This window comes from Lycorma delicatula, chromosome 8, assembly GCF_047948215.1.
Source record: "Lycorma delicatula isolate Av1 chromosome 8, ASM4794821v1, whole genome shotgun sequence".
In the NCBI taxonomy this organism is placed as follows: Eukaryota; Metazoa; Arthropoda; class Insecta; order Hemiptera; family Fulgoridae; genus Lycorma; species Lycorma delicatula.
In genome coordinates this window covers 18,375,503-18,388,193 of record NC_134462.1, presented here as the reverse complement: position 1 = coordinate 18,388,193, position 12,691 = coordinate 18,375,503, and the positions used below count along the sequence as shown (strand labels likewise).

Below are 12,691 nucleotides of genomic sequence, written 5' to 3'. Positions count from 1 at the left end.
CTTTAGTGGTTGGGTTTCAAATTATCACACATCTCAGGAACGGTCGATCTGAGATTGTACAAGACTACCCTTCATTTACACTCATACATATCATCCTCTGAAGTAATACCTTACCGTGGTTCCGGAGGCTAAACGGAAAAAGAAAAAAATTATATTATATAATTTATAAAAATTATGGATTGTAATTTATATGAAATATCAAATTTTTAATGTGATGATTACTACTAATTTTTAATTTAATAATGTACTGGCAGAATTATAATTCATCAGATAATTTTCTTTTTTTCGGTTGAAATTAAGTCCGATATCACTTTTGTTATATTATTCTTGTTGTTGCTTCTTCTTGCTGATTAAACATATTTTCTCGGAGAAAAGGGAATTTTTGCTACTCCAGATACAAGATTTCTGAGATTCTCTTTCACTTTTTAAAATTATTTTTTGAAAAAATTTCAATTTTAAAAAAATAGATAAATATAATTTAGTGAAATGTATATATTGAAATGGGGCGAAATATGGAAACTGGTCATAGAGCACTTTCGACTTTTGAAAGTTCCTGAATCCAAAATTATAAAATAACATAAAAAAATTCTATATGTAAATAAATTTAAGTAAACATGGGTGGGTCATGAAATTTATTAAGAGAATTTTTATAAGCAAGAAATTAATCATAATTGTTTTATCAAAATCTATGAAGAGATGAAATAGTTACCTCATTTAAACCACGATTATTATCTTAAGATAGGTTCATTTTGGTGAAAAAAACCTTCTAATGTGGAATTTTTTTAATATATATCCCACCACTACACCAGTGGGGATTCACTACTAAGGAAATTCCACTACATAGTGAGGTTCACAGTCTGCTTTTGGGTTCGGGTATGTAGATTAAAGGAATATTACTTTCCTAAAAAAATATAGCTAGAATAGCTGTATTGAAGGAGAAAGTATGTTAATCGTGTCAAAAATGAAGTTTCACCTATTGCAAATCGTTACGTTTTAGGATCCAACTGGAGTTCATCTAGACAAAAAAAAACATATGTATATGTGTATGTAGGTAGATTGTTGCACTGCTTTTGGCCTTATATCTCAGTATTAACCAAACCGATTTTCTTCAAATTTGGATCAAATATTTCTATATATGAGGCATTAACCATTTTAATATTATTTAATTCGTTTGAGGGGTGGGGAATATTGCGAATAAAACAATTTCGGTTTACTTAATTTTAGATAAAACTGTATTAAAGCAAATTTTTTACTTTCAATGTAAAAATAATCAAAAACGTTTTTCAAAAAATCAACCCTCGCCTGTTAAATTTTTTTTGTTGTTTTTTTTACTTAACACCCATCGGTTAAAGATTTTTTTAATAATCTTTAAAAGATTCTTTACGAAGTAAAGAAGTACTGTGATGACGAAAAATTTCAGATTTCAACGGAAGTATCCATTTTGACTAGTTTCAGCGTGACGTCTGTATGTACGTATAATATGTGTATGTATGTATACGAGTTGCATGTATGTAACTCTCGTAACTAAAAAAACGATTAGACGCAGGTTGTTGAAATTTTAGATTTAGGACTGTTGTAATTTCTAGTTATGCACCTCCCCTTTTTATTGCAATCGACGAACCAACCGTGTCCAAAAAAGCCCAAAATCCAAATAAAATATGGATTTTAGACTTTTATTTAATTGCAGTATCATTGAAACCTCATTGAGAGGTTTTCAATGATGTTATCATGTTATAGCCAAATTAAATTTTAATTAATGAAATATTTACATTTTAGAAGGGGAAGGCAAAACGGTTCGAATCAGACTTCATCTCTTTTTTTTAACTTTTATTTTAATTCAAATATATTGATTTATTAACAATTATTAACGTCCGATTAATAACTCAATAATAATAACAATCACAAAAACAAAATATAAGTTATTAATGAAATAAAATTTTAGGTACTTTTATTTTAAAATATGTGTGTATATGTAATTTAATAGATGTACAAGGAAGTCATGTGGTGCCCACATTAGGTTATTTGAAAGTTTATACTTCATACATAGAGAAATTAACAATTGTCTAGATTTTTTAAAATTATAGACCCCGGACCTAGAATGCAAAAACTTTTGATTATAATTTTTTTTCTTATTTTATCCTTTATTGAAGGAGGTATAAGATTTAGAGAAAACCTTATTGACGAAGATTTGTTAATCTATAAATGAATAATTTTAGAAAATTTTTTATTAAAACTTTCCATCCTCTCTAAAAAAAAACATATATTTTGTTTTTTTCTTTATTTTAATTTTTATTATTGAAAAAAATTTATTTTTTGAATTTTTTTTCATTAAAATCTGTTAAAATTAAAGTAGCTTCGACTACATTATATTTTATATTACATTCCGGATCATAAAAGTGATATACTTTATCAAGACCGTGGTAACTGGGAAAGTCATACAATATTTTGCTAGATTTTTTTTTTTTTGAAAGTAATTTATTATTAAGGAAATTGTATACTTTTTAATATTTTTATAAATTTTTACTTAGTGTTTCCGCTATAGTTAAACAAACGTGCGCGTAAATATAAATATATTAATACATGAATACAAATTCTGTATGATCTGAAATTGCATTGTATATCTATATTTATAATAGTTTAATAAAACTTGTTGTTAAACTAAACCTGTTGTTTAATTCAATATAGAACTTTATGATGTCGCCTTTAATATAAGATGAATATTATTTTGATCTAAAATGTAGCTTAAGATTATAATATGTAAGTTCATGATCGTTCCCTATAGCTTTCACTAACCCCTTATGACAAGTCTGCTAACTTTATTTATAAATTTATGTTAATAACTAGATATCCACAGTCAAAACGTATGTAGGTATAATGTTATATTAATGTTTTTTAATTTAAATTTTATAAATATATTCTTAGATATAACAATTTAAAATTTTTTGCTGTGGTATACATTTCTTGTGTACCTTGTATAGGTAACAAAGTATAATGAATAATTGTTATATAATATAACTGTGTTATATATGTTTTTTCCATACACGTTCACTTTTACTATTTATTTTATTATATATAATTTTAAATGTTATACGATATTAATTACTGATTATCAGGTTATGAATAAAATATCATAAAATTGTACGAACAGCTTTATGTGTAAGCTTATTTTTTCATATTTAATACTCGTCTGTATTTTACAATGCAATTTTTTTTTAAATTATATATCTATATAGGGGAAAATTATTGTAATAAACAGATTATTAAATTAATTTGTTTTTAACTTTTAATATAATTATGTAATTATTACTGCCATATAAATCATCAATATTTTCATTATTATCTATTATTATTATTATTATTGTTATTATTATTATTATTGTTATTACTTTATTACTACCAACATTCAATAAGTTACATATTAATGGATATTAAATTATTATTTTACTTTATTCATACTTTCATAACATAACTATATCGGGATAATTTTCTATTATAAATCCGTCTTTTATTATTTTATTTTACAAATTATTTATGCATTTTATCTATTTAATATTTTTATCTCTCTTTCGCTGTACAGGAAGAAATGTATTATAGTATTTGTTGTTAATGTAATTTAGTAAAACTACTACAATAGTATTATACCATTAAAATTTATATACGTGTTTAATCACTTTTAAGATTTCCTTACACCCTTCTTATATTCTTTTTACCCGACTACGTTCATAGTGGTTATGTATTTATTTAACTGTTGTATATTACAATCAACGTTTGAGTAGTAACAGGTCTTTGGTTTGGAAGTAACATAAGCTGTCTTAAATTGTTTTATCTACTAAAGGGGGCGTTACACTGAGGGAGGGAAATCAAAAACTTAAATATAAAACACCCAGCTAGACAAACCCAGTGGGGTTTTTTTTAACCTCCGGGATCACCGTCAGGTATTGCTTCAGAGGATGAGTTGAATGATTTGTGGCATATGTGAAAATGCCATGCCTGACCGGGATTTGAACATGGGACTTCCGGATGAAAGGCCGAAACGCTACCATTTGCGCAATTTGTGGGTTAATTGAAGATATCTGCCTAGAAAACAGGATGGTGCGTGGGTTTGTTTGTTTATTGTACGTGCTCACATTTTTATTTTAGCTGCTATTGGCGCAGAGCGGATTTGAGCGGTGGTGCGCCGGCCGGCTGCGTGCAGCATCCGAATGATTTATACTTATTGATACGAATGATTTATCTAAAAATTATTTGGTGTTTTTGTAAAAAAAGGAAAACATTCGCGTTAGAACTGTGTTAAAAATTCACAAATCAAAAAACCAGTAAAAAATGTTCAGGATTTTGAAGCTTTTCGTTTTAAATGTGTTCGTTGTTGGTAGTACGCTAATTTCATGAACGTTATTTAGTTAAAATTGGCAGACACACTAATAAAATCATGTTTAATGAAACAAAAACCATGTAACATTTTCGTTGCGGGCCATAGGCTCGCTTTTTTCCTAGTAGTTATTAAAACGATAAAAAACTAATTAAACAACTTTTTCTTTCTTTTCATTTTTTTACAAGAGAGAATAAGTTATATAACTAATTCTAATATTACATATATTGTACGTTATAGTCGAGTGCCTGTTTAGGTTTATGAGGTAGTGAATTTAATGGTTTCTACTTAATTTTAACTTTCTGTAGACTAAAAAAATGCCTGTAAGAAAAGAAATAAAAACTTAACAATTTTTTGTTAATTATTTTAGATAAATTTATACAATTAGTAATCGAGGTTTTATTTTTTAATAACTATTTTGTATATATAACTCGTAATTTGTTTCTTTTCATACACAATACACATTTTAAAAAAGAAGTAATGATTAAGTTTTAGATGACATTGGTACAATATAGGTAAGTGATTAAATTTAAAAAAATACATTTGTAATGTAAAATAATTATTCTATTTTTGAGGAAAATGTTGTAATATAAGACACATGGTAATCTATCTTCTCCATCACTTAACCAGTTGTGTAACCAAATTAAACGAATTGTTTTTAATCAAAATTAAACGAACTCTTATTAAGAAGTAATCATACAAAATTTCATAAAAATCGTTTGATTTAAACTGAAAATATTAACAAAAAAAGCATACGTAAAAAAAGCATACCTAAAAAGCATAAAAATGGCTCAATCCCTGAAAAAAAACCTGAAAATTAACCTCCCTGAATAAAATTTCTCAAATACATAACAAAAGTAATATAATATAATGTACTGGACTCATATGATAGGTATAATAATGTGACTGAATTGAGTCCAGAAATGGCAAAAAAAAGTTTTTTTTGCATCCATCTCTATTAAGAATTCGAATAAAATCATGCATCATAAAACATCTTAGCTAAAGAGCTAGAAGAAAGTTACTCGCGATACATAGAGATCAAAAACAAAAACAGAAAGAAAGCAACACAGAAGAGGAAAAAATGAAAGGGATGGTGGTGGTGGGTTCAACAAGTTTGCTAATAAAAGCCTTGTCTTACGGTCATTAATTCCACTCCCCTGGACACATCGAGTTATTTTCATTAATCGGTTGAAGTTCATCTGGTTGCCTTGCATTACTTGTGGCGTAATTGACGCAAGGGTTTGGAGGAAAATGCCGAAGTCTCAAAGATCTACAGCCTCCTTTTACTGAACCATCGGGTTAATCTAGTGGTGAACTCATCATCGCAAATCACCTGATTTCGAAGTCGAGAATTTTAAGGTTCATACCAAATAGAAGTTAGTGGTGGTGGGTTGGTGGTTGGGTTTTAGTTAAACCACACATCTTAGGAATGGTCGACATGAGACTGTACATGACTACACTTAATTTTAATTCATACATATCATGTTAGTATATCATATGGAGGTTCTGGAGGCCAAACAGAAAAAAGCCTCCTTTCACTCACGACCCCGTGCTAAGAGAATGTGAATGATGTAATTAGTACATCTGTGGCTTGAAAGCGCCTACCCCGTCATGAAAGTCTTGCCTCTAGTACTTTTTGATTTTGGTCGAATAACCATTGTTAAGATGGGTTGAACTAGAAATAATGTGAGTGTCAATAACCCAAGCCATTACTTCCCGATAAGGGTCGAGGTTCTACTTGAGCTTGCCCGCTGGAATATTATAGATGTGTCTCTGTCAACTTGGACATTAAATTATGTAAAAAATTTACATCTCTTGAGTCTGTCTTCTTTGACCTGTTTTTACCAAAATTTGAATGACACCAATGCTTCACATACGGAAATCATAGGCCCAAATTTCATTGGAATTGATCCATCTAGTCTAGAGATGGACATGCTTATTTCCAGAATTTTTAATTTGTTTTTTAATTAGGGAAAGGGTAACGAAACGTTAAGACCTGGAAAACTTCTGACATACAAATTTTGGTCCGATTACAGTATTTCCTTATACAGTGACTATAATTGGGAAAGTAAAAACTCTTAATTAAAACACTTGAAAAAAATTGTTTTAAGTTATTTTGTAGTTTTTCTTTGACATCCGTTTCTTAAACATTTAATTTATTTTATTTAAAAGTTTTTTTATAGTTTGAATGGGAAACGCGAAAAATTTTCGTTTATCGCCTTTGCAAAAAATAAATGTAAAAAAGCATTAAAAAAAAACCTGAAAGCAATGTTATATTATTTTTTTAATAACGTTAAGAATGTCTTGGGATGTTCAAACGTACAAAAACTTGTCTAATCAAGTAAGTATGAATTGAAAATTTATTCCATTAAGTTAATTTTATGAAGAACAGCGTGACGTAATGGCTTGTTAAACAACTGAGCTTAACCACTAAACGGTTAATGAGAGTGGGTGAACATCGTATTTTTTATATCGTTTCAGAATTCTCTAGTAATATTTGTTGACAAAATATTAATAAAATGCTTTCTCATCAGTGATGTAATATTTGTGTTATAGACAACAATTTCCTTTAGTTTAACTCTTTATTTTGTAAATAGAAGAATAAATTTATTTTTGTCATTTTGTGTGTGCGTGTGTGTCTCTCTCTCTGTCGTGCGCCGGCGTGTTTATATATACATATATATTATAAGAAAGTAATTAATTATATCCCTCTATTAATTTTTATGATTCATTATTTTAAATGTCCAATGCAGAAAATTTATACAAAGTTACATTAATAAATTATGTAAATAAAGTTGTACATAAATTTTTAACATTATAATTGCTACGAAAATTTTTTTTTCTGTAAATATTTATCAATTAGTAAACCTTTGTTCCAACTCAAATCTTTATTTATTTATTTAAATAATGTCTGGTTAAATATTTATCTAGGAATTTATATTTCTTTTTTTAAATTTCTAGTTGAGTGGTTTTGAATAGTTCTATATTAATTTACATCTTTTAATGTATTTATTAACACTTCCTTTTTTTTGGCCTACATTGGACCACTTCAGTCAATTTTTATGGGAGGGGTTTTTCAGTTTCCTATTAGTCCAGTACTTCTTCATTCTTTCGGATCTTAACTTTCTTTCTTGGTCTGAATTCACCCTTCCTATTGTTTGTTGTCTAATTTGTTTGTCTTACGAGTTTCTTAATTTTGTCTATTTTGTTCTTCAAATCTTCCACTGTAATTTCGAGTTCCTTCATGTCTTCTTTGATTTCTGTAATCCATTTTATGTTGGTTTTGTTGTTCCATAATTTTTCTATTATTTTCCTGATAATTCTATTTTCCGATGTTCTAATTAGGTGTCTCAAGAATGAGAGCCGTTTCTTTTTAATTGTGCTGGTTACTGGTACTATTTCTTTGTAGACTGTTTCATTTAAGTGAGTCTCCAGTGCCCATTCTTTTTATATGTTTTGTTTATGTACGTTCTGACTAACCTTCTTTCTATCCTAAGAATCTTGTCTATTGCTGTAGTACTGGTTGTTTTGAAGATTGTCTCACTCTCATCTAATTTCTGGTTGTGTAACCACAACCAGTTTTATAGTGTTTTAATGTTTTTGCTATTGAGAGACTTTTTTTGTTTTAGATTTCTTGATAAGATGCTGCGTCCTAGAAAGTTTGTTTATTCTGTTATGCCAAACTGGTTTTTATTTGAGGTTTTTCCTCAACACTTCTTTTTAATATAAATATATTACTTTTAATAAATAGTGGAACAAATTTCATCTTAAAAACAGAATATAATAATTATTTACAAAAATTATTTTTTCAATTTTTTTTTTTTGAAAGGCGTTTATAAAATTTCTTTTAATTTAATTTAAATTTCTCCGTGGCGGAATTATACTGCCTCGGCCTTTCATTTGGAGGTTATGGATTCTAATTCCGGTCAGGCATGGCATTTTTCATGGATTACAAATTTCCATTTCATATTCCTATGTACAAGCTTCGAAGCTTATATGATGAATTAATCATAAAAAAATACAAATGAATAGATAGAATAATGAATAAAATAAATAACCATTATATGGAGAGCAAAATTATTTACAAAAGATTATACATAGAAATGATGACAAGCAGAAATAATAGCTGGCAAATGACTTTCCCATAATGAGTAACAACATTAAAAACACATTGATGAATAAGGTTCGAAAAGATACAATAATGAAATTTTATAAAGTAATGGCAGTTCCTAGTTGCCTGTTTGGTAGCGAGACACGGACGATGACAGCATAGAAGTTCCAGGCTGCTGAAATCATATTTTTAAGGCAAGTAGCAGGATAAACAAGAAGAACAGACAGGAAGGAAAATTTTGAAACAGAGAAGGAATTAAAGTTTTAAAATTTTAATTAAAGGACAACAAAATATTGACGGATCACTTAGGACGGATGGAAACGTCGAAGTTGCCGAGAGGAGTCTTTGATTTCAAGCCAAGCGGGCAGCAAATGTTTGGATGACTCAAGAAGAGATAGATAGAGCAGATTACTTTTGGATGACGTAACAGCCTAAATACATGAAGATGAGAAGAATAAGACGTCGACATTTATAGATTTTTTATTTACATTTTTATTGATTTTTATAGTAAATAATTCTAAGCAGTTTTTTTATAGTAAATAATTCTAAGCAATTATTATTTTTATTTAATAACTGAATAATGTGTTTTACAATTTTTCACTGTGTGTGTGTGTGTGTGTGTGTGTTAGATTAACAAGTTATTACTTGTATTTTACATAGAAGTTGAAACGATGCTAATTTTATGTGTTAATTTTATATTTTTTTACTTCCTTGTACGAAGTATTGTGATTGCGAAAAATTTCGGTTTTCAGATTTCAACGGAAATATACACTTTGAATCCATTTTGATTAGTTTCGGCGTGACGTCTGTACGTACGTACGTATGTATGTATCTCGCAAAACTCAAAATTTTGGATTTGGACTGATGTAACATCTAGCTATGCACCTCCCATTTTGAGTGCAATCGACTGGACCTTTTAGGTCCAAAAAAAGTCCAAATCCCCCAAAAAATCTGGATTTTGAATTTTTTAGTAACTGCAGTAATAATTCCTCATTGAGAGCATTTTAACGATATATTGTAAGTGGTACTTATTTTCATTGGTTCCAGAGTTATAGCGAAAAAATTTTAATTAATAAAATATTTGGATCTTACAAGGGGAAGGCACGAATCTGACTGTCTCCTTTTTTTAAACTTTTTATTGTAGTTTAAATATATTGATTATTAATAATTATTAACCTCTCATTCTAAAAAAATAATTACAATGAATAATAATTCAGTAATATCAAAAAAAATAATAAATATGAAAAAATATTTGTTATGAATGAAATAAAATGTTTTCTACTTTTCATTTTAAAAATATGTTTATATGTAATTTAATAGGCGAACAAGGAAGTCATGTGTTGTCCACATCATTCTGGCTAATTATATGCAGAATATTGGCAATAAATCATTTTATGCCAGCAGATGCATTATAAGTATTATTTGATTTTATTTTAATCGTTCTAATTTATTATAATAAATATATATACATATAATTTAAATTACAATCAGTTTAAAATAATATTTTATGTTTGATTTGTGCAGGTGAGGAGCGGTGTATCACCATTGGGCTGGCCGACCAGCCTTGGACCAGCAGGCGTAGTCCTGCACCTGGGTGAGTTGTCCCCCGCCTGTCTACGGCCGAGGGACGTGTACCTGTGCGTGCGGGCGAGACCCTTACAGCTGGCGACGGTCTGGAGCGAGGGTAGTTTATCCGTCCTGCCGGCCACCGCGCTGAGCACAATGGACGACGGATTGCCTGAATTATTAAACGATCTCGTCATTTCTGTAGATCGTGCTATCGAACGAATACCATTAGATGAATTACCTTTCCCGTGTTTTCATTGCCATGCACCAGAGATTTGTACGACTGAAACCAAGGATTCTTGTATACAGACTAGCCCTATGTATGAAATGGATGCATCAATTCCACATATCGACAGTGATGACGAACATGAGGATCACGTCAAAACACTTAACGGTAAGTGATTTTTAATTTTTTTTAAATTATTATTTTAATTTTTTTATTTTAAACTAATCATGATAATTATAAACGAAATTTTAAGATTTATTCAAAATACGAAAATAAAACTTTTGAATAAAAGTGAAATGTATGTAAAAGTTATTATAGACTTATTAGTGTAATTTACCGGTAAATTTTTAATCTTGAACAAACTCAGGTTGACTACTCCTGAGATGTGTGATTAATGAAATTAATGTAATTAATGAAACGCTACCACCAAAGAACATCGGTATCCACGATCTAGTATTCAAATCCGAATAAAAGTTAATAACTACCTTTATTAGGATTTGAACATGTGAACTTCGACTTCGAAATCTCTTAATTTACGACAAGTTTTTACCACTGGACCAAACCGGTAGGTTAAAATAATATAATATTTAAAAATATTAATGATTTTGAATAAATCAGCGCAAAATAATCTAAATCAAATTTATACGAAAATCGCTATTAATTGCAATTAAAAATAATTAAATACTAAAGCACTAATAGTACAGTTGTTTTATCCTATAATAGTAATAAACATCATTCATAGATCAAAATTAATATGAGAAGATTGAACAAAAATTTGTTACGTTTACTTTCGATAATATTTTACTTTATAGGTTATAATTTATTGAGAATCAGCTGAATTGTTGTACAATGTACGAATCCTTGTAAAGACAGTTATTTTTGCTAGATTGTGAATACCAGTATTTTAAGTAGTTGGGTTTCAATTAAATCACATGTCTCTAGATATCGAGTGGATACTTCGTTTCAGTCTGTTCCAGACTAAATAGTTACCGGTACATTTACACTTAACATTGCACATCTGCAGCTATGTCAACACTGGGCAAGCTGCGGTAGCCGTAATTACGTTTGCCTATTACCATCACACCAGATCCGGTAGTAGCTGTAAAACTGTTGGAGAAAACAAAAAATTCATTGGAAATATATATATATATATACAATTTTATTTAAATTGATTTAAATAAAAAAACATTGAACCATAACCCAAAGTGACCTAATAGCTACTGCTAAAGGTTATCTACTGTAGTTTTTTCGAAATTTATAAAGTAAAAAATTTTTTTTATGAATTCTCTTCAGAGGTTTGAATTTTTTTTCTATCGTTCAGTACACTTATTATATTTCCTTATTTCATTGTATTATGATTTTTGTTAGTTATTTGATGTAGAAGTGAGAGGATAAAGATATTTTTTACAGGAAGTATCAATCGAATATATGTTTAGGTTTTTTTTATTTATGTAGTAATCTGTATAGCTATATAAAAGAGAGATTAAAAGATTAAATTTCTTAACTACACTATATTATTTATTACATATTTATATTATTATTAATTTCGACATTATATTATTAATTTATATATATATATATATATGTAATAAAATAATATAGTGTAGTTAAGAAATTTAATCTTTTAATCTCTCTTTTATATAGCTATATAGATTACTACATAAATAAAAATATGCTTTTGGATTAAATTTTCATTTTTGGAGTGTTTGTAAATTTTAATATTTCATAAATCTCTTCAACCAAAAACACAACTTAACCATTGAGAATTCTAATAGAATTTAAGTTCCTAATTACGTAAAACTTTTATGTATGTATGTCAAGCTGTTGATTGCTTTATATCACCAGTCTGGATATATGACTGGTTATTTGATGTGACATACTGATTTGGATGAAATTTAGCAGAATGATTTTTGTATATAAGATATTTGTACCGTTGAATTTCGATCATAATATTTCGGTGGAGGGAGCGAGGAGATTCAGATCTTTATGGGTCCCCTTATCTTAAAATTTTACTCTTAATTCTAAATAAATTTTTCATATAATTTATTCCCCTTAGGTAACAAAGTTATTTTCTGAAGGTGTTTCTTATTCACACCCATAAAATGAGTGCCAACAAAAACCCTTTTTACTTCCTTGTACAAAGTAAAGGAAGTATTGTGATAAATTTTGGTTTTCAGATTTCAATGGAAATATTCATTTTGAACATCCGTGAATCCATTTCGACTAGTTTCGACGTGACGTATGTACGTATATACATAACTCAAAAACGATTAGCCGTAGGATATTGAAATTTTGGATTTAGGACTGTTGTAACATCTAGTTGTGCAACTCTTTTTCTAATTGCAATCGACTGGACCAATAGTGTTCATAAAAGCCAAAAATCCGAAGATATTTGGATTTTGGACTTTTCTTTTTTTTT

The 12,691-nt window shown here is 28.6% G+C and overlaps 1 protein-coding gene across 4 annotated transcripts in view; it reads left to right on the top strand.

The window, feature by feature from the left end:
- The window catches only part of LOC142329226 (puratrophin-1-like), a 1,606,956-nt gene that overhangs the window by 999,556 nt on the left and 594,709 nt on the right, over positions 1 to 12,691 (top strand). For all 4 annotated transcript variants that reach the window (XM_075373630.1, XM_075373632.1, XM_075373631.1 and 1 more), the window contains one exon: positions 10,005 to 10,440. In XM_075373630.1, the coding sequence (XP_075229745.1) occupies positions 10,005 to 10,440 (436 nt within the window). The remainder of the gene's footprint in view (positions 1 to 10,004; positions 10,441 to 12,691) is intronic.